The sequence below is a fragment of the Salmo salar genome, chromosome 18 (genome assembly GCF_965601325.2).
Source record: "Salmo salar chromosome 18, fSalSal1, whole genome shotgun sequence".
In the NCBI taxonomy this organism is placed as follows: domain Eukaryota; kingdom Metazoa; phylum Chordata; class Actinopteri; order Salmoniformes; family Salmonidae; genus Salmo; species Salmo salar.
Genome location: NC_138308.1, coordinates 26,918,960 through 26,941,361, shown reverse-complemented (window position 1 = coordinate 26,941,361; position 22,402 = coordinate 26,918,960). Strand labels below are relative to the sequence as shown.

The window sequence follows — 22,402 nt, the reverse complement described above, 5'->3', positions numbered from 1 at the left end:
ATAATGATATATTTTCAATGTAATAATTTTTACCAGTTAATCCAATAGCAAACAATGCAAGATACGCGTTTCAAATCCCCCTTAGAAGTGATGAAAGTAATATGCTACAGTAGTGTAGATTACAGTACATTACAGTTTTCACATTAGGCAATACACTTACATTACCCAACAAAATTGACAGAAAATCTATAATTTCCATAATCTCTATCCAATGTCTAATCAAAGGTGTGATCAATGAAGACATCCTCTACAATCATTCATTAAAAAAATACATTTTATTTTTCAGATGTAATTGCAATATAGGTTTACTGTCTAATCAAATGAAACAAATGAAATGAAATAAAACAATGTTAAGTACGCATTAATTTGCATCAAGCCACAGTGAATGTCCTCATTGTTCATGCACTGCGGGACAACCTTTTGGCATGGCGTATCCAAGCTTGACGTTGGTCTGCATTGATGGGGTCACATGCCTCATCCATGGCCAGAAGGAGGGTGGCACGCTCATGGGGATAGCGATCGTACACCTTCCACCTCCATGCTGAAAACAATTCCTCAATAGGGTTGAGGAAAGGAGAGTATGGGGGCAGATATAGAGTTACGAATCAGGGATGGGCCCATACCATGACTGAACCACCTTTGCATGGTGAAACCTAACATTGTCCCACGCAATGAAATAGGTGACCCCTTCATCTTGACAGGCCTGCTCAATTTACACAATGAGGTGTGCAGCGTTGTAGGATCCAAGTAATGGCCTACGTCCTACCACACCGTCTTCAGAGATAGCTGCGCACATGGAGATGTTTCCCCCACCTGGCACTTGGACGGTCACCCGTTGGCCAATGAGGTTCCGCCCATGGCGCTGAGTTTTCACCAGGTTGAAGCCTGCTTCATCAACAAAGATATACTTGTGATGGTTCACAGCAAAGTAAAGCACCATCACCTTCTAGAAATATAATTTGGTAATTTTTTTTTTTTTTTACAGTATAGTTCCAATATAATATTGTGAAGTAGCATTTGCATCAAATAGTAACACTAATACAGTATATAGTGCTGTACCGGAACATACTCGGCCCGCAGTTGTTTCACCTGGTCGGTGTTTCTCTCAAAAGGCACCAGGTAAATGTGTTTCACAGATACTTGGTGCCTCTTCAAAAGGTGGGCAATGTGGCTGATTGATGCCACATTGTTAAAGAGGTCATCGTTCTCCTCAATGGCCTGCTTTATTTTTCGGACAGCCTGGTCCTCTACATTTCCACCACGGCCCACTCCTATTGGTCGGTCTGTCAGCGCATGGCCACCACCATGGGGGCTTCTGTCAATTCTGAGGTTAGAACAGAGTATACTGTCAATGGATAATACTGTAAGAATGTTTTGTGAATTGACATGCAGTACAATATGTAATTTAGTGTAAATGTAATGGTAAAGCATAGTGCATATCCTGCAGATTTACCGGTGTTCTTGGCGAAATGTTCTCATGATCGAAATTATTTTAAATTTACATTTTTTTGTATTATACTTTTTTAGGAGGTTGATCAGCTTTAATATTGCAGATAGATTGTGGCTTCCATCAATGTAATTGTCTGCATAATTTACAATCCCCCCATATATATTTTTTGTAAATATATAATATCTATTTAACTTTTATTAAACTTTTATCCCATCTATCTCTGAACACCATCCGGTTTTGATTTCTATTTGCCATATATTTTTCAACTGTGCTGTGATGTTTCATAAGATTTCTGAACCTTTCTATTCTCATAGTTTCTACAGATTTTAAATTAAAAGAAATGTTTTGGGTTAGAGTTATTATATTATTGATCGATTGACAATGACTTTTTAAATCCCAGAGCAGCGCTGTTTGCAGAGTTAGCTCCAGGTAAATGTTGCAATCCTTCCTGAACCTGCGACCAAAAACAAGCTACTTATGGACAGTACCAAAACAAATGATCGAATGATTCTGTCTCTTCGCAGCAGAAACGGGATGGTTGTATCCACCATATCTATAACATTGTATTGGCTGCAATAATTTTTTTCATAATTTAAATTGAAAAACTAAGTTTTGAATCCAGCGTTGTTTTGTGTATCAGTTCATAAACCATGTGCCATGGAATCATTACATTGAAAATCTCTGCCCAACTATTTTTCAATCTATATGTCACTGCTGTCAATTTTTGGGACCTTCAATGAAACTGGTATACTTCTTTATTTATCACAATTTTCTTTAACTAATTTTGGTCTTTAATGCAGGGCAGACAGACAAGTTCCTTACATTCTCCCCCTTCCACTTGCCTCTTCAATTTTTGTGGTAATGCTGCAATTAGTTGGTTGTAATTTTGAGTGGAGCAGACGTTTCCATATATTTTTGTTAGCTGCCTGTGACAAGTCCACCAGTTTTATTTATGATATCAATTACAAAGATTATACCGTTAAAAAAAATGTATCTCCAAATATATATATTTTTTAATCAATTAGTATATTTGAGTTTAACCATAATATCTGTTGTACTATTTTTTGTCTTTTCTGGTGGATTACACTGAAATTGCAACCCAGTTTCTATGGCTTGTTTTAAAAATGACTGATATTTTGGTAAGCTGAATAAAGGGAAAAAGCCCATTCTAGAACATGGTAAGACATTCTTACTAATCTGCTAGCGAACCAGTTCAGATTTAAGTGTAACTTTTGGATGACTGAAGTCTTCAGTGAGAGGTCTAATGCTTTAATATGTAATCATTTCTGCCCTCCGAATTCATATTCATTATATAAATAGGCCCATTTAATTTTGTCTGGCTTGCCGTTCCAAAGAAAAAAACATTGCTCAGATCATTTTTTTAAGTCGCTCGGCAAGACCATAAGCAAATGGGTAAACTGGGATATGACTAATCAGGGTGGATTTAAAATAACATGAATCATCAGCGGACAATGACACCTTTGTTTTTAAGCCCTGGATTTCTAGCCCCTTGATATTATTGCTGGATCTGATTTTAATAACTAACATTTCGATGGCCACAATAAATAGATATGCCGACAGTGGACAACATTGTTTTACTCCTCTTGACAGTTTAATACTAAGAAGTAACCATTATTTACTATTTTACACCTAGGGTTACTATACATAACTTTAACCCATTGTATTAGAGATTCTCCAAAATTGAAATATTCCAGGCAATTATATATACATTCCAGTCTACTGAATCAAAAGCCTTTTCAAAATCTGCTATGAATACCAGGCCTGGTTTCCCAGATTTTTCAGTGTGTTCTATTTTTCCAGTACTTGTCTTAGAGATAATATAATGTATCGTCCATGTAAAAAACCTGTCTGATTAGGATTAATAATATCCGACAATACCTTTTTAATTCTATGCATTTTACTAGAACACTGAAGGGGGCCGGCAATTTTTTTATGGACTATATCTTTACCACCTGGGTCCTGTTTCAGTAAAAGTGAAATCAGACCTTCTTGTTGAGTGTCAGATAATCTACCATTTTCATAGAAGTGGTTAAAACATGCCAATAATGGTCCTCTGAGTACCTCAAAAAAGGTTTGGTATTCCTCGACTGGTATGCCATCCAGCCCTCGAGTTTTCCCGGACTTAAAGGCTTTAATTGCATCAAGAAGTTCCTCTCTAATTTGGCCTTCACATGAGTCTTTCTGTACAGCTGTTCATTTTACTTTGTTTTTAGAAAAAAAATCTTTACAATTAACTTCGGTTAGTTGAGATGGACTAGACTGAAATGAAAACCTATGCTCTTTAACTCAATTCTTTTTGATAGCATTTCTATGTTGAAGATAAACAAAAATATTTGTTGCATTTCTCTCCAATATTCCATCCAGTTCGCTTTGTGTAATATATTACACTTGATCTTTCTTAAGTAAGTTCCTCCATTTATTTTTGTTTTTCCTCTAACGGATTCTGTTCCTCTGTGGTACAGTTTTTATTGCTATCTATCTGATTGAATTTAGTTGATCTTTTCAGATTGGGGTGAACTAATCTGTCAGCCACGTTAAGGCCTCTGTTTACCACATGGTCAACAACGATGGCCCAGACTTCATTAGACACAACAGTTCCCTGCCGTCTACCTCCCTCTCTCTCTAATGTCCACCTTTGACCTCTTTGATGGGGCCCATGCTTTGATGGGTCCCATGCCCACCTCTCTGACAGGCCCCTTGTCCACGAGCTCTTTGATTTCTTCCTCTCCCTTGCTGTAAATCCTGCTCAATGTTGAAGGAAATTGTCACATACCCCCTTTTAATATGGTGACCAATTGTGGTTACCACTATGTGAAATCAATTAGCAATAACGAGTAATCGTTGTGTATGGTTGCCATGTATCATACATGTCATTTAGATGTTTATACTTTACAAGAAAACAATTTATTTATGTCGTTCTCATAATCTATATATAGTAGACAAACTAGTTTAAAATCTATAGGTTTACCAAACGGTTCAGTGATTAACCATTAGGCGTAGTTGGATTAAGTGATGGTCAGATGTATATAAACAAATAAGAGAATCCTATGAAAAGTATTGTGAGCATTGCATTGTTAAAGGCAATTACTTTATATGAAAGGTATTTCTAGATCAAACACTAATTAGGTTGGGGGAAAAAGTTACTGTGTGATTTTAGATTTTTTTGTGCTGCACTTAGTCAATTGAAAATGTCCTTTTAGTTTTTGAAAAAACAACCTTTTTGATGATCTGTTTTGTACAAACGGACATTTCACCATGTGAAAATGGTACCAAAGCGATAAAAAAAAGATATTTGCTTTCAGTGGAATTAATTTCAAAAGCAGCTTTCAGCAGAACCAGTGCAGTAGCTCTGCAGACTAAAACTAGTCGTTTGAAAGTTCAGTATTGACGGCTTGTTGCTGAGAATGATCGTGAGCAGTGTCACATTGCTCAGGTCCGATTTGACTGAATCACCAATTAACCATTGTCTTCCTTCCTGAATGGCATTAGTGGAGCTCTATTTATCTCCATAATGTTCTAACGTGACTTTCTCCCACCCAATCCCAGGATGGAATGCAGCTGATAGCTGAGAAGCCGGAGACAGAGGCCATGGTGAAGGAAAAGCTGGCAGGGCTCCATAAGATGTGGGATGACCTGGAGTCCACCACCCAGACCAAGGCCAAGTGTCTGTTTGATGCCAACAAGGCCGAGCTGTTCACCCAGAGCTGTGCTGACCTAGACAAGTGGCTGGTGGGAGTGGATGGACAGATCCAATCAGACGACTATGGCAAAGATCTGACCAGTGTCAACATCCTGCTGAAGAAACAACAGGTACTGACTACTGGAGCTTGAGTTGTTGTATGTCTCCCTCAGTTGTGTTATGTAACCATACTACTTATTTTCCTGACTCCTTTGACACACTCATGGACAGGTGAAATACCAATTTCTCTATCATTTTAGCTCATGGTTTCATATTAGGTTAAAGCCACTGTCAGTAATTTACCTCAGGATGAATTCACTTGCATAGACAAACGATGTAGCCAAACGATGAACTAAGTGTTAAGCCTGATATTGTTTTCACTTTTACTTTAACTATGTAAGGGGGAGAGTAAGCTAAACAGCACACACATGAAGTATTGGAACACAGTTTATTATGCAGATGGTTCCTTGGAGTGGAGCAGTAATGAGCAGACTAACCACGTTATGTAACAGCCCATGCTACGCACATACACACACTACCCCCCCCCCCCCCCCCCCCCCCCCGTCCCATTACGTAATCTCTCCCTTGCCTTGATGTGTGGATGAGCCAGCTCGGTGTCTGTGAGATGAGCTCCCACTGTGTGTGTGTGTGTGTGTGTAAGAGAGAGCCAGAGATAGAGAGGACTGACAGAGAGGGAGTAAAGCAGAGGGAGTGATGGAGCGAAACAGTATGCTTATAATTTGAGGTAGAACTTGCTGATTTGTATATGAGCGACAGTGAAATGAATGGTTGTGCACCCATAGTATCCTTTGTGTAACCCAGACCCAAAATGTGTGCATTGTGAGAGAGGGAGAGCATTGCCTCAGTTTGTTCCATCTGGAAGAGGGAGAGCAAACAAGCGTGAGAGAGGGGAAACTCCAAGAGCACAAGCGAGACGAAGAGCTCTGGATCGCAAGCTCTCAGGAGACCAGAGAGGGAGATAGAGAGCCTGCTGAAATCCCGTCTCTTTCCTTTCCTCTCTTATTCCTGTCCACTCCTCTCCTCCTGGTGTGGCGTTCCTAGATGCTGGAGAGTCAGGTGGAGGTGCGTCAGAAGGAGGTGGAGGAGCTGCAGAGCCAGGCCCAGGTCCTCAGCCAGGAGGGGAAGGACACGGACGAGGTGGACGGCCAGCGCCGCATCGTGGAGAAGAAGTTCCAGCAGCTGCTGGACCCTCTACGGAAGAGGAAGGGGAACCTCATGGCCTCCCGCGAGATCCACCAGTTCAACAGAGACATGGAGGACGAGATCGTAAGTACATTAATCCAGCGTAGCCGTGTGTGCGTGTCTGTCTGTGTGGGTGTGCGCATGTGTGTTTCAGAGAAAGAGATTATGTATGCCCGCTTGTGCAAGTGTTAATTGTATTTTTATGCAAATGGCTAAGCTACAGTATACTGTGTGTGCTGTGTGAAATCCGTGTCCTATGGCAGTGTGGAACAGCATCAGAAGCTGAACAGCAGAGCAGCACCTTGTCTGAAGGGATTAAAGAGTTAAAAGGGTTTTTTTTGTTGGGGAGAGTAGCAGCAGGTGCATGCTTTCATAGCTGTGGGGTTCTCTTTGTTAATGTGATGACTGTATCAACTCCTTTCAGGCAGACAAGCAGCAGCAGCAGGCCACGTGTTTTGAAAGGACTGGGTTGGGTCTCTGAACTGAAGTGTCTGCATCTTTGTATGCCGTCAACTGGATTTAAAATGCTTACTTCAGTCAGTCAGAACAAAAAACGCTTTGTCTAAGTAGTTAGTTCACTTACATCAAGTTGTTAGTTGTGGTTAAGTTTAGATGCTGTCATTGCTTTTGCTACATCAGTGTCAATCTTCCAAAATGATTCATATCTATATCTGTGTTTTCCTCTTAGCTCTGGGTTGAAGAGCGAATGCCACTTGCAATATCAACAGACCACGGAAACAACCTGCAAACAGTCCAGTTACTCATCAAGAAAAACCAGGTATGAAACAAACTCCATCAGTTTGAACCTTGAACAGTATTTCTATCTATAGAATATAGCTCTTAGCATTTACAGTACTACCATTAAAATCAGGGTGACAGATCTATTTCTGTACCAGGTGACCTCATGTACTCTACTTTAAAGCATCTGACTTCATTCTGACCAGCTGCCCTTTGATCTCTCCCCCACTAGACCCTGCAGAAGGAGATCCAGGGCCACCAGCCCCGCTGTGATGATATCTTTGAGCGGAGCCAGCAGGTCCTCAAGGATGACGACGACAGCCTCAGCGGCGAGGGGATCCACCAGCGGCTGGCCGACCTGCGGCGCCTATGGGCCCAGATTCGGGAGGAGACGGGCAAACGCCATGGACGCCTGGAGGAGGCCCACAAGGCCCAACAGTACTACTTTGATGCTGCTGAAGCCGAGGCCTGGATGAGCGAGCAGGAGCTCTACATGATGTCAGAGGAGAAAGCCAAGGTGAGGGGCGCAGTGGGGCAGAGAGCTAAAAATGTTCTTTATGAGCAATCAGAATGAATGTGAGGTATAGTGATGGTGATCAAATGTTATTGGTCACATACACATGGTTAGCAGATGTTAATGCGAGTATAGCGAAATGCTTGTGCTTCTAATTCTGACAGTGCAGTAATATCTAACAAGTAATCTAACAATTCCACAACAACTACCTAATACACACAAATCTAAAGGGATAGAATATGTACATATAAATATATGGTTGAGCGATGACCGAGCGGCATAGGCAAGATGCATATGAGATGAGTAATGTAATATGTGTATTTGGTATTTTATTAGGATCCCCATTAGCTGTTGCAAAAGCAGCAGCTACTCTTCCTGGGGTCCACACAAAACATGAAACATAATACAGAACATCATTAGACAAGAACAGCTCAAGGACAGAACTACATACATTTTTAAAAAGGCACACGTAGCTTACATATCAATACATACACACAGACTATCTAGGTTAAATAGGGGAGAGGCGTTGTGCCACGAGGTGTTGCTTTATCTGTTTTTTGAAACCAGGTTTGCTTTTTATTTGAGCAATCTGAGATGGAAGGAAGTTCCATGCAATAAGGGCTCTATATAATACTGTACGTTTTCTTGAATTTGTTCTGGATTTGGAGACTGTGAAAAGACCCCTGGTGGCATGTCTGGTGGGATAAGTGTATGTGTCAGAACTGTGTGTAAGTTGACTATGCAAACAATTTGGGATTTTAAACACATTGTTTCTTATAAAATGAAGAAGTGATGCAGTCAGTCTCTCCTCAACTCTTAGCCAAGAGAGACTGGCATGCATAGTATTTATATCAGCCCTTTCATTACAATTAAGAGCAAAACGTGCCACTCTGTGCTGGGCCATCTGCAGCTTAACTAGGTCTTTCCTTGCAGCACTGGACCACACAACTGGACAATAATCAAGATTAGACAAAACTAGAGCCTGCAGAACTTGCTTTTTCGAGTGTGGTGGCAACAAAAGCTGAGCATCTCTTTATTACAGCTAGACCTCTCCCCATCTTTGCAACCATTGAATAAATATGTTTTGACCATGACAGTTTACAATCTAAGGTAACACCAAGTAATTTAGTCTCCTCAACTTGTTCAACAGCCTCACAATTCAAACCAGATTCAGCTGAGGTCTAGCACTTAAGGAATGATTTGTACCAAATACAATGCTCTTAGTTTTAGAGATGTTCAGGACCAGTTTATTACTGGCCACCCATTCCGAAACAGACTGCAACTCTAAGGGTTTCAGTGACTTCATTTGCTGTGGTTGCTGATGCGTATATGGTTGAATCATCAGCATACATGGACACATATGCTTTGTTTAATGCCAGTGTCAGGTCATTGGTAAAAATAGAAAAGAGTAGAGGGTCTAGAGAGCTGCCCTGTGGTACACCACACTTTACATGTTTGACATTAGAGACGCTTCCATTAAAGAAAACCCTTTGAGTTCTATTAGATAGATAGCTCTGGTTGAAAAGCCATAGCACTTAAGTTTTTTCAACAACATGTTATGGTCAATAATATCAAACGCTGCACTGAAATCTAACAATACAGGTCCCACAATCTTCTTATCAATTTCTTTCAACCAATCATCAGTCATTTGTGTCAGTGCACTACATGTTGAGTGCCCTTCTCTATAAGCATGCTGAAAGTCTGTTGTTAATTAGTTTACAGAGAAATAGAATTGTATTTGGGCAAACACATTTTTTTCCAACAGTTTGCTGGCAGCACGCTTATAGGTCTGCTGTTAGAACCAGTAAAGGCTGCTCTACCACTCTTGAGTAGCGCAATTACTTTGGCTTCCCTCCAGGCCTGAGGACAAAGACTTCCTTCTAGGCTCAGATTAAATATGACAGATAGGAGGGGCTATAGAGTCAGCTACCATCCTCAGTAGCTTTCCATCTAAGTTGTCAATGCCAGAAGGTTTGTCATTATTGATCAATAACAATAATTTTTACACCTCTCCCACACTAACTTTCCAGAATTCAAACTTGCACTGCTTTTCTTTCATTTTTTTTTTAATGAATATAAATGCTCACTGTTTGTTGTGGGTATTTCCTGCCTAAGTTTGCCAATGAAATAATCATTAAAATAATTGGCTACATCAAATGGTTTTGTGATGAATAAGCCATCTGAATCGATGAAAGATGGAGTTGAATTTGTCTTTCTGCCCATAATTTCATTTAAAGTACTGAAGTTTTTTTCCCATCATTCTTTATATCATTGATCTTGGCTTCGTAATACAGTTTCTTCTTCTTTTTGTTGAGTTTAGTCACATAAATTTTCAATTTGCAGTAAGTTAGCCAGTCAGATGTACAGCCAGACTTATTAGCCACTCCTTTTGCCCCATCTCTTTCAACCATAGTTTTTAATTTACTCATCAATCCATGGAGCCTTAACAGTTCTAACAGTCAGTTTCTTCATAGGTGCATGTTTATCAATAATTGGAAGAAGCAATTTCATAAATTCATGAAGTGCAGCATCTGAATGCTCCTCATTAATCACATCAGACCAATAAATATTTTTAACATTATCCACATAAGAGTCACAGCAAAATCTTTTGTATGATCTCTTATACACTATTTTAAGCCCAGCTGTTGGAACTTTGGCTTTCCTGGATATAGCCACCATATTGTGATCACTGCAGCCAATGGGTAAGGATACAGCTTTAGAACAAAGTTCTACAGCATTAGTAAAAATGTGATCGATACATGTGGATGATCTTGTTCCTGTAGTGTTTGGTAGGTTGATTAATAACCTGAACCAGATTACAGGCACTTTAATAATATGTTAACATTATTTAAAGTGACTAGTGATCAATTTATTAAAGTGGCAAATGATTTGAGTCTGTATGTAGGCGGCAGCCTCTCTGTGTTAGTGATGGCCTTGAGATGGAAGCTGTTTTTCAGTCTCTCGGTTCCAGCTTTGATGCACCTGTACTGACCTCGCCTTCTGGATGGTAGCGGGGTGAACAGGCAATGGCTCGGGTGGTTGTTGTCCTTGATAATCTTTTTGTCCTTCCTGTGACATCGGGTGCTGTAGGTGTCCTGGAGAGCAGGTAGTTTGCCCCCGGGGATGCGTTGTGCAGACCGCACACCCTCTGGAGAGCCTTGCAGTTGTGGGCAATGCAGTTGCCATACCAGGCGGTGATACAGTCCAACAGGATGCTCTCAATTGTGCATCTGTAAAAGTGTGTGAGGGTTTTAGGTGACAGGCCAAATGTATTCAGCCCGCTGATTGGGCTTGATGGGATGTAGGTTGATGGTGATTGGGCCTGATGGGATGTAGATGATGGTGATTGGGCCTAATGGAGGATGTAAGAGGATGGTGATTGGGCCTAATGGGGGAGGCAGGATGATGGAGATTGGGCCTCACGGGGGAGGCAGGATGATGGGGATTGGGCCTCACGGGGGAGGCAGGATGATGGGGATTGGGCCTCACGGGGGAGGCAGGATGATGGGGATTGGGCCTGACGGGGGAGGCAGGATGATGGGGATTGGGCCTGACGGGGGAGGCAGGATGATGGGGATTGGGCCTGACGGGGGAGGCAGGATGATGGGGATTGGGCCTGACGGGGGAGGCAGGATGATGGGGATTGGGCCTGACGGGGGAGGCAGGATGATGGGGATTGGGCCTGACGGGGGAGGCAGGATGATGGGGATTGGGCCTGACGGGGGAGGCAGGATGATGGGGATTGGGCCTGACGGGGGAGGCAGGATGATGGGGATTGGGCCTGACGGGGGAGGCAGGATGATGGGGATTGGGCCTGACGGGGGAGGCAGGATGATGGGGATTGGGCCTGACGGGGGAGGCAGGATGATGGGGATTGGGCCTGACGGGGGAGGCAGGATGATGGGGATTGGGCCTGACGGGGGAGGCAGGATGATGGGGATTGGGCCTGACGGGGGAGGCAGGATGATGGGGATTGGGCCTGACTGGATGAGCAGCTGCCTTTGGTAGAGATACAATGTGTGTTTTGGTTAGGACTGGTGGGTTGCACTTCAGTAGTTTGTTGGACTGGATCATTAGGAGGGGCAGAGTTTAATAGGAACTGGGGTGTGGTTACAAGGCAAGCTGCTTTTTGTTACAAGGCAAGCTGCTGGGTAGGAAAAGGACTGGTTAGTACTGTACAAGGGGTATTTCTGCACTTGGTAGGACTCTGACTGTTGCCCGGTAAGTTGTTGGTCTGTCAGGCAGAGGTGGGTTCTTATCACAGTGAGAAATGAGGAAGTCAGTGAAGGGTAAAAGATGTGTGCAGCGACCTGGGCAAACATGGCCTTGCGACATAGTTGTGTGGCATGCTGGGATATTGAGTGCGGAAGGTGAGTAGGCAGAGAGTAGTCCTCCCGTTCATGTTTTCATGTCCTTTAGTAGGCTGGATGCTCCTTGACCCTTAATATTCTCCTACCACAGGACTGGATATCTGTGAGACTAGTCTATCTCTAGTCGATAATGTGCCCTGTACACTGATTTGTATTTTTTATTTATTTAACCTTTATTTATCCAGGTTAGTCACATTGACATACATTTTAAGAAATTCAGGAGAGGCCTGGTCCAACCAAGACAGCAGCAGGGGGGTAACAATGTTTGCGACAAATATCAGACATACTGTAACAACTTACAGACATAGACACACTGTTCAAAAAATAATAATATTCACGTAGACAAACATGCATTTAAATTAAAGGAACATACAAGTGTCATAGATACAAGTACAGGCTGTAAAAAAAAAAATTCTATCATATGTACCACCGCATCAAGTCCTAATGTCAATCACATTCCTCAGCAGCATGTGAGTCAACCAAACCTTTAAACTCCTCCAGCTGATCTGGAGAGAATTCCAAGAACACGGAGCTGAGTAGTTAAAATGTTTTGCCATGATCCATTCTGATTTTAGGAACTGTGACTCATATTTATTTTCTGACCTTATCAAGGAAGAACAGAAATAATGTGGCAGTTTTCCCCAAATGGCCTTATAGATCATAGTACACCAAACTGTCTGTGTATGGTCTGTGCTTTCATCGTCTGTACCTTGACGCTCTCTCTCTCTCTCTCTGTCTCTCTCTGTCTCTCTCTGTCTCTCTCTGTCTCTCTCTGTCTCTCTCTGTCTCTCTCTGTCTCTCTCTGTCTCTCTCTGTCTCTCTGTGTCTCTCTGTGTGTGTGTAGGATGAGCAGAGCTCTGTGGCCATGTTGAAGAAGCACCAGATACTGGAGCAGGCTGTGGAAGACTACGCTGAAACTGTCCACCAGCTGTCCCAGACAAGTAGAGGCCTGACGGCCGCCGGACACCCTGAAAGGTGAGGGGTCTCAGGGGCTCATCCTCAGGGTTAAAGACCACCTCCAGTGAAATGTGGAAGTTTAAACCATAATCATATCCACCCATTTCAGACTAAAGAATGTTAAGGGTTTAAACCCAGCCCAGAGTGGTCAGAGACCAGACACCTAACTTAAGATCACTGTAAGGTTCATCTCCATTCCTGCTGAGTTGAAGTAGGATTTAACCACCCAGAGGTTTTGAGACTTGACAGTTTAGCATCACAGAAGAGAGTGAGGGTAGGATCATGTATATCCAATATCCTAACCCCCTACCCTGCCTCCTCCTCCCTCCTCCTGCTGTGTAGTGAGCGGATCGGCATGCGTCAGTCCCAGGTGGATAAGCTGTACGCGGGGCTCAAGGACCTGTCGGAGGAGAGGAGGGGGAAGCTGGACGAGAGGTTCCGTCTGTTCCAGCTCAACAGGGAGGTGGATGACCTGGAGCAGTGGATCGCTGAAAGGGAAGTAGTGGCTGGGTCACATGAGCTGGGACAGGACTACGAACATGTCACGGTATGTAGTGCAGCCATGTCACTTATGCTCCCCTGTTGCCAGAGTATCTAGCGGAATATGTGCATTCTCACTTTGTTGTGATAATATCCCTCTGCAGATGCTTCAGGAGCGTTTCCGTGAGTTTGCTCGCGACACGGGCAACATCGGTCAGGAGCGCGTGGACACCGTCAACCAGTTGGCGGACGAGCTCATCAACTCGGGCCACACCGACGCGGCAACCATCGCAGAGTGGAAGGACGGGCTGAATGAGGCGTGGGCCGACCTGCTGGAGCTAATCGACACACGCACGCAGATCCTGGTGGCGTCCTTTGAGCTGCACAAGTTCTACCATGACGCCAAGGAGATCCTCAACCGCATCCTGGACAAACACAAGAAGCTGCCTGAGGAGCTGGGCCGAGACCAGAACACAGTGGAGACCCTGCAGAGGATGCACACCACCTTTGAACACGACATCCAGGCCCTGGGGACACAGGTATGACAATAACGCCAGTAGCCAGAAAGACCAAAACACCTAGTATGGCAGTTAACCAGCAGCATACCACCCTGCATCCCACTGCTGGGTTGCCTCTGAAGCTAAGCAGGGTCGGTCCTAGTCGGTCCCTGGATGGGAGACCAAATGCTGCTGGAAGTGGTGTGGGAGGGCCAGTAGGAGGTACTTCCCATCCCCAAAAGTTCCCAATGCCTCATTGCAGTGATTGGGGATCTTGCCCTATGTAGTGTGCCGTCTTTTGAATGGGATGTTAAACGGGTGTCCTGACTCTCTGTCGTCACTAATATCCCATTTGTACTTATTGTAAGTGTAGGGGTGTTAACCCTGATGTCCTGGATACATTTCCAATCTGTCCCTCAAACTATCATGGCCACAATCAACCCCAGCTTCCAATTGACTCATTCATACCTCCTCATCTCCCATGTAACTATTCCCCAGGTTGTTGCTGACCCTTAACCTTGTTCGGAACACCTCCGAAACAAAGGTAATGTGGTTTGGTAAGAAGAATGCCCCTCTTCCCACAGGTGTGATTTCTACCTCTGAGGGTTTAGAGCTTGAGGTAGTCACCTCATACAAGTACCTGGGAGTATGGCTAGACAGTGCACTGTCCTTCTCTCAGCACATGTTAAAGCTGCAGGCGAAAGTTAAATCTAGACTTGGTTTCCTCTATCGTAATCGCTCCACTTTCACCCCAGCTGCCAAACTAACCCTAATTCAGATGACCATCCTACCCATGCTAGATAAAGGAGACATAATCTATAGTTCGGCAGGTAAAGGTGCTCTCGAGCGGCTAGATGTTCTTTACCATTCGGCCATCAGATTTGCAACTAATGCTCCTTATAGGACACATCACTGCACTCTATACTCCTCTGTAAACTGGTCATCTCTGTATACCCATGCCGCAAGACCCTCTGGTTGATGCTTATTTATATAAGCTTCTTAGGCCTCACTCCCCCCTATCTGAGATATCTACTGCAGCCCTCATCCTCCACATACAACACCCGTTCTGCCAGTCACATTCTGAGGTCCCCAAAGTACACATCCCTGGGTCGCTCGTCTTTTCAGTTTGCTGCAGCTAGCGACTTGAACGAGCTGCAACAAACACTCAAACTGGACAGTTTTATCTCCATCTCTTCATTGAAAGATTCCATCATGGACACTCTTACTGACAGTTGTGGCTGCTTTGTATGATGTATTGTTGTCTCTACCTTCTTGCCCTTTGTGCTGTTGACTTTGCCCAATAATGTTTGTACCATGTTTTGTGCTGCTACCATGTGTGTCATGTTGTGTTGCTACCATGTTGTTGTCATGTTGTGTTGCTAACATGCTGTGTTGTCATGTGTTGCTGCCTTGTTATGTTTTCTTAGGTCTCTATGTAGTGATGTGTTGTCTGTTGTTGTGATGTGTGTGTTGTCCTATATTTATATTGTATTTATTTTTTTATTTTTAATCCCAGGCTCCCGTCCCCGCAGGAGGTCTTTTGCCTTTTGGTAGGCCGTCATTGTAAATAAGAATTTGTTCTTAACTGATTTGCCTATTTAAATGAAGGTTAAATAAATAAAACGTATATAAAAATTAGATTGTGTTCTTGGTCAAGGGGGTAAGCAGTTCTAATACAGCCTAAACAAATTATGCAGCTATAAGGTGAATCTCTTACAGATTAGTAATGTAAATCATAGATAAGACTTGTCTCTTTCCCTCCCCAGGTGAGGACGTTGCAGGAGGATGCTGTGCGTCTGCAGTCTGCCTACGCCGGAGACAAGGCTGATGACATCCAAAAGAGAGAGGGTGAGGTGCTGGAGGCCTGGAGGACCCTGCTGGAAGCTTGCGACGGCCGCAGGGTCAGACTGCTCGACACCGGCGACAAGTTCCGCTTCTTCAGCATGGTGCGAGACCTCATGCTCTGGATGGAGGACGTCATCCGCCTCATCGAGGCTCAGGAGAAGCCCAGGTACTGTGAACCTGACGGGAAACAGTTTGGCCTCATACGGATCATTTTTTTAAATAGCTTGGCATTATTTCAATGCATGTTTTTTTCTCTTACTGACTCTCCAACAAAAGCCAGAAAATGTGAGAATAATCTCTGTAGTTTTCTGTAAGCAGCTTGTGGTCGACAGCTTGAGTCCAGATTTATGTATCTAATCCTCAATGGTCTGTTCTGATTGTTGTGATTTACAAAGTTATCCTCACTAGCTCACCCTATAAAACACCCTAAGGTTGATGTCCACGCCCCTGTGTAAATCGCTAGAAATCTGTCAGTTTAAGCTAGAGATCATTGGATGCGTCTCAATCCACAGCATCCGCCTACTTTATGTCGCACTTCCTCATCTGCGATGAAAGGTGATGGAGCTAGAGTGGTGTTTCTCAGACCATGAGGCATCCCGAAAATCGTCTGAACGGTTTGGCCTACAAAACTATTATGAAAAAGATGGAACGATGAGACTCGTACAAACACGGTGGTGTTCTTAGTTTTGCTCTACGACTGCCACAAGCGTCTTGGGATCGTCTGAAGTCGGTACAGCCGATCTTCCAACTTCTGTCTGTACACACTAATATGACCCCTCCTTAGAAAGGTGAGAGACTCACGGAACGCCCACAGGGCTCACAAGACTCGTCTGAATGTCTCCCGGTACCAGTTGAAAACATTTCTGGAGGTACTGTATATGAATAAGAGGTTAAATACATGTACAATAAAAAACACAAATGTTTCCTGATCTTTCTTATGTCTCTTAGATATAGGACAGACACTTCAGAACAAAATTCCTTTTGATAATTTTTTAGGGACTAGCTGTTGTTCCATGTAGTGAATCTGTTATTCATTGTGTTTGTTTGGGCTAATAGCAAAAAGGCCCAAAAAATGTTTTCATCAAATATACACTATATATACAAAAATATGTGGACACCCCTTCAAATTAGTGGATTCGGCTGTTTCAGCCTCACCCGTTGCTGACAGGTGTGTAAAATTGAGCACACCGCCATGCCGAAGTGGTAGGCCACACAAGCTCACAGAATGGGACCGCCGAGTGCTGAAGCACTTTGCACATAAAAATATCTGTCCTCGGTTGCAACATTCACTATCGAGTTCCAAACTGCCTCTGGAAGCAACTTCAGCACAAGAACTGTTCGTTGGCAGCTTCATGAAAGTGGTTGCCATGGCCGAGCAGCCACACACAAACCTAAAATCACCATGAGCAGGGGAAACGCATTCTCTGGAATGATGAATCACACTTCACCATCTGGCAGCCCGACGGACGAATCTGGGTTTGGCGGATGCCAGGAGAACGCTACCTGCCCTAATGCATAGTGCCAACTGTAAAGTTTGGAGCTGTTTTCATGGTTCGGACTAGGGCCCTTAGTTCCAGTGAAGGGAAATCTTAACGCTACAGCATACAATGACATTGTAGATGATCGTGTGCTTCCAACTTCGTGGCAACAGTTTGGGGAAGGCCCTTTCCTGTTTCAGCATGACAATGCCCCCGTGCACAAAGCGAGGTTCATAAAGAAAGGGTTTGTAGAGGTCAGTGTGGAAGAACTTGACTGGCCGGCACAGAGCCCTGACCTCAACCCCTTGAACACCTTTGGGATGAATTGGAACGCCGATTACGTGCCAGGCCTAATTGCCCAACATTAGTGCCGACCTAACTAATGCTCTTGTGGCTTAAGACCCCGCAGCAATGTTCCAACATCTAGTGGAATGCCTTCCCAGAAGAGTGGAGGCTGTTATAGAGGCATAGGGGGGACCAACTCCATATTAATGCCAATGATGTTGGAATGAGATGTTCGACGAGCAGGTGTACATGTACTTTTGATTATGTAGTGTGTGTGTGTGTGTGTGTGTGTGTGTGTGTGTGTGTGTGTGTGTGTGTGTGTGTGTGTGTGTGTGTGTGTGTGTGTGTGTGTGTGTGTGTGTGTGTGTGTGTGTGTATAGATATACAGTGCATTCGGAAAGTATTCAGACCCCTTCACTTTTCCACATTTAGTTTTTTTTCCCCTCATCAATCTACACAAAATACCCTATAATGACAAATCAAAAGCAGGTTTTTAGTAATGTTAGCAAATTTATTACAAATAAGAAGCAGAAATACCTTATTAACATAAGTATTCAGACCTTTTGCTATGAGGGTTGTGTGCTTAGGGTTTGTTGTCCTGTTGGAAGGTGAACCTTCACCCCAGTCTGAGGTCATGAGTGCTCAGGAGCAGGTTGTCATCAAGGCTCACTGTACTTTGCTCTGTTCATCTTTCCCTCAATCCTGACTAGTCTCCCAGTCCCTGCTGCTGAAAAACATCCCTGCAGCGTGATGTTGCCACCCATGCTTCACCGTAGGGATGGTATTGGACAGGTGATGAGTGGTGCCTGGTTTCCTCCATACGTGATGCTTGGCGTTCAGGCCAAAGTGTTTAATCTTGGTGTCATCAGACCAGAAAGGCCTGTTGGTGGAGTGCTGCAGAGATGGTTGTCCTTCTGGAAGGTTCTCCCATCTCTACAGAGGAACTCTGGAGCTCTGTCGGAGTGACCATTGGGTTCTTGGTCACCTCCCTGACTAAGGCCCTTCTCCCCCGATTGCTCAGTTTGGCCGGGCAGCCAGCTCTAGGAAGAGTCTTGGTGGTTCCAAACTTCTTCCAATTAAGAATGATGGAGGCCACTGTGTTCTTGGGGACCTTCAATGCTGCAGAAATGTTTTGGTACCCTTCCACAGATCTGTGCCTCAACACAATCCTGTCTTGGAGCTCTACGGACAATTCCTTTGACCTCATGGCTTGGGTTTTTACTCTGACTTGCACTGTCATCTGTGTAACCTTTATATATAGACAGTTGTGTGCCTTTTCAAATCATGTCCAATCAGTAGACTTTACCACAGGTGGACTCCAATCAAGTTGTAGAACAAGTTGTAGAATAATCTCAAGGATGGTCAATGGAAACAGGATGCACCTGAGCTCAATTTCGAGTGTCATAGCAAAGGGTCTGAAAACTTATGTAATTAGGTATTTCAGTTTTCAGTTTTATATATAAATGTGCAAAAAAATGCGTTGTCATTATGGGGTGTTGTGTGTAGATTGAGGAAAACATTCAATTTAATCAATTTTAGAAGAAGGCTGTAACGTTACAAAATGTGGGGAAATGGAAGGGGTCTGAATACTTTTTGTATGCAGTGTGTATGTGTGTTTATTTACTTTGGTACTTTAAGGAGTCTTAAAATAATAGCAAATGATCCTTGGTATGACCCTTCTTTAAACAATTCCACATAACTTAGTAGGATTCTTAGACTGGGCTTAGACTCTTCTGGGTTAATGCTGTAGCAAGGCTTTCTGCAGCTCAGGTTTTCAGCAGATGGCTCAGATGAATGTATCCTACTGGCAGTTGGTCCTTTTTATAGCTGCTCAAAAAGCACCTGCAGAAAATGGTGTATACACACTGCCTCAATGTCCTCCTCTCAGGGAGACAGCAGCACATCAAGCCCTTATCTGGTAACTGGTTTCAGTGCCTCTCAGCTGAATCTCAGCCAGCAGCTTACCATGGAGACCGAGAATGAGAGGGAGACAGAAAGGGAAAATACAAGAGGGAGGACGAGACCGACAGATAGACGTTGTGGGCTAATGAGGATGTCAGGTAAAGGGCAAGAGAGAAACAGGAGGGAAAGAAAGGAGAGAGAATGATGGATTGGCTAATGAGGTGAATGGTGAAAAAAGCAGGTAGAAAGATTTGGTTTGTCGGTAATTGCATTGCTCTGTTTCCACTGTCTGAAGGAGTAACACCCTGTCCTTCCTCGTGGTTAGTCTGACATTGGCATGGTCCCAGGGTAATCAGACAGGTCTCTGAGGGGGGACATCATTATGTGAGCCGCTGTAGTCCACTGAAAAACACTGGGTGTCAGGTCATCCTGTCTTGACTGTATGTACCTGTGCTTTTAGAAAACGTACACTAGCATGGTAACTAGCAATGTAAGTAGCATTTCATGGGTCATTTAACCCCCTGGTAACCTAAGCAAAGGACATTGTTATGTTCAGTGTGTCTGACACTCCTCTAATTGTCTTGGTGTGTCACTCCTCTAATTGTCTTGGTGTCACTCCTCTAATTGTCTTGGTGTCACTCCTCTAATTGTCTTGGTGTGTCACTCCTCTAATTGTCTTGGTGTCACTCCTCTAATTGTCTTGGTGTGTCACTCCTCTAATTGTCTTGGTGTGTCACTCCTCTAATTGTCTTGGTGTGTCACTCCTCTAATTGTCTTGGTGTCACTCCTCTAATTGTCTTGGTGTGTCACTCCTCTAATTGTCTTGGTGTGTCACTCCTCTAATTGTCTTGGTGTGTCACTCCTCTAATTGTCTTGGTGTGTCACTCCTCTAATTGTCTTGGTGTGTCACTCCTCTAATTGTCTTGGTGTGTCACTCCTCTAATTGTCTTGGTGTCACTCCTCTAATTGTCTTGGTGTGTCACTCCTCTAATTGTCTTGGTGTCACTCCTCTAATTGTCTTGGTGTGTCACTCCTCTAATTGTCTTGGTGTGTCACTCCTCTAATTGTCTTGGTGTCACTCCTCTAATTGTCTTGGTGTGTCACTCCTCTAATTGTCTTGGTGTGTCACTCCTCTAATTGTCTTGGTGTGTCACTCCTCTAATTGTCTTGGTGTGTCACTCCTCTAATTGTCTTGGTGTGTCACTCCTCTAATTGTCTTGGTGTGTCACTCCTCTAATTGTCTTGGTGTGTCACTCCTCTAATTGTCTTGGTGTGACACTCCTCTAATTGTCTTGGTGTCACTCCTCTAATTGTCTTGGTGTCACTCCTCTAATTGTCTTGGTGTGTCACTCCTCTAATTGTCTTGGTGTGTCACTCCTCTAATTGTCTTGGTGTCACTCCTCTAATTGTCTTGGTGTGTCACTCCTCTAATTGTCTTGGTGTCACTCCTCTAATTGTCTTGGTGTGTCACTCCTCTAATTGTCTTGGTGTGTCACTCCTCTAATTGTCTTGGTGTCACTCCTCTAATTGTCTTGGTGTGTCACTCCTCTAATTGTCTTGGTGTGTCACTCCTCTAATTGTCTTGGTGTGTCACTCCTCTAATTGTCTTGGTGTGTCACTCCTCTAATTGTCTTGGTGTGTCACTCCTCTAATTGTCTTGGTGTGTCACTCCTCTAATTGTCTTGGTGTGTCACTCCTCTAATTGTCTTGGTGTGTCACTCCTCTAATTGTCTTGGTGTGTCACTCCTCTAATTGTCTTGGTGTGTCACTCCTCTAATTGTCTTGGTGTGTCACTCCTCTAATTGTCTTGGTGTGTCACTCCTCTGATTGTCTTGGTGTGTCACTCCTCTGATTGTCTTGGTGTGTCACTCCTCTGATTGTCTTGATGTGGTCACTCTGATTGTCTTGTTGTGTCACTCCTCTGATTGTCTTGTTGTGTCACTCCTCTGATTGTCTTGGTGTGTCACTCCTCTGATTGTCTTGGTGTCACTCCTCTGATTGTCTTGGTGTGTCACTCCTCTGATTGTCTTGGTGTGTCACTCCTCTGATTGTCTTGGTGTGTCACTCCTCTGATTGTCTTGGTGTGTCACTCTGATTGTCTTGATGTGGTCACTCTGATTGTCTTGTTGTGTCACTCCTCTAATTGTCTTGGTGTGTCACTCCTCTGATTGTCTTGTTGTGTCACTCCTCTGATTGTCTTGTTGTGTCACTCCTCTAATTGTCTTGGTGTGTCACTCCTCTAATTGTCTTGTTGTGTCACTCCTCTAATTGTCTTGGTGTGTCACTCCTCTAATTGTCTTGGTGTGTCACTCCTCTAATTGTCTTGGTGTCACTCCTCTAATTGTCTTGGTGTGTCACTCCTCTAATTGTCTTGGTGTGTCACTCCTCTAATTGTCTTGGTGTCACTCCTCTAATTGTCTTGGTGTGTCACTCCTCTAATTGTCTTGGTGTGTCACTCCTCTAATTGTCTTGGTGTCACTCCTCTAATTGTCTTGGTGTGTCACTCCTCTAATTGTCTTGGTGTGTCACTCCTCTAATTGTCTTGGTGTGTCACTCCTCTAATTGTCTTGGTGTGTCACTCCTCTAATTGTCTTGGTGTGTCACTCCTCTAATTGTCTTGGTGTGTCACTCCTCTGATTGTCTTGGTGTGTCACTCCTCTGATTGTCTTGGTGTGTCACTCCTCTGATTGTCTTGGTGTGTCACTCCTCTGATTGTCTTGGTGTGTCACTCCTCTGATTGTCTTGATGTGGTCACTCTGATTGTCTTGTTGTGTCACTCCTCTGATTGTCTTGGTGTGTCACTCCTCTGATTGTCTTGTTGTGTCACTCCTCTGATTGTCTTGTTGTGACACACTCCTCTGTCTTGTTGTGACACACTCCTCTGTCTTGTTGTGACACACTCCTCTGTCTTGTTGTGACACACTCCTCTGTCTTGTTGTTGTGTCACTCCTTTGGTTGTGTCACTCCTCTGATTGTCTTGGTG

At 43.7% G+C, this 22,402-nt stretch overlaps 1 protein-coding gene across 2 annotated transcripts in view; it reads left to right on the top strand.

Annotated features, from left to right (window-relative positions):
- Nucleotides 1-22,402, top strand: part of LOC100380625 (spectrin beta chain, non-erythrocytic 1) — a 134,618-nt gene that overhangs the window by 95,109 nt on the left and 17,107 nt on the right. For both annotated transcript variants that reach the window (XM_014154853.3, XM_014154852.3), the window contains 8 exons: nucleotides 5,018-5,281; nucleotides 6,213-6,437; nucleotides 7,042-7,131; nucleotides 7,324-7,608; nucleotides 12,820-12,950; nucleotides 13,275-13,479; nucleotides 13,577-13,951; nucleotides 15,676-15,920. In XM_014154853.3, the coding sequence (XP_014010328.2) occupies nucleotides 5,018-5,281; nucleotides 6,213-6,437; nucleotides 7,042-7,131; nucleotides 7,324-7,608; nucleotides 12,820-12,950; nucleotides 13,275-13,479; nucleotides 13,577-13,951; nucleotides 15,676-15,920 (1,820 nt within the window). The remainder of the gene's footprint in view (nucleotides 1-5,017; nucleotides 5,282-6,212; nucleotides 6,438-7,041; nucleotides 7,132-7,323; nucleotides 7,609-12,819; nucleotides 12,951-13,274; nucleotides 13,480-13,576; nucleotides 13,952-15,675; nucleotides 15,921-22,402) is intronic.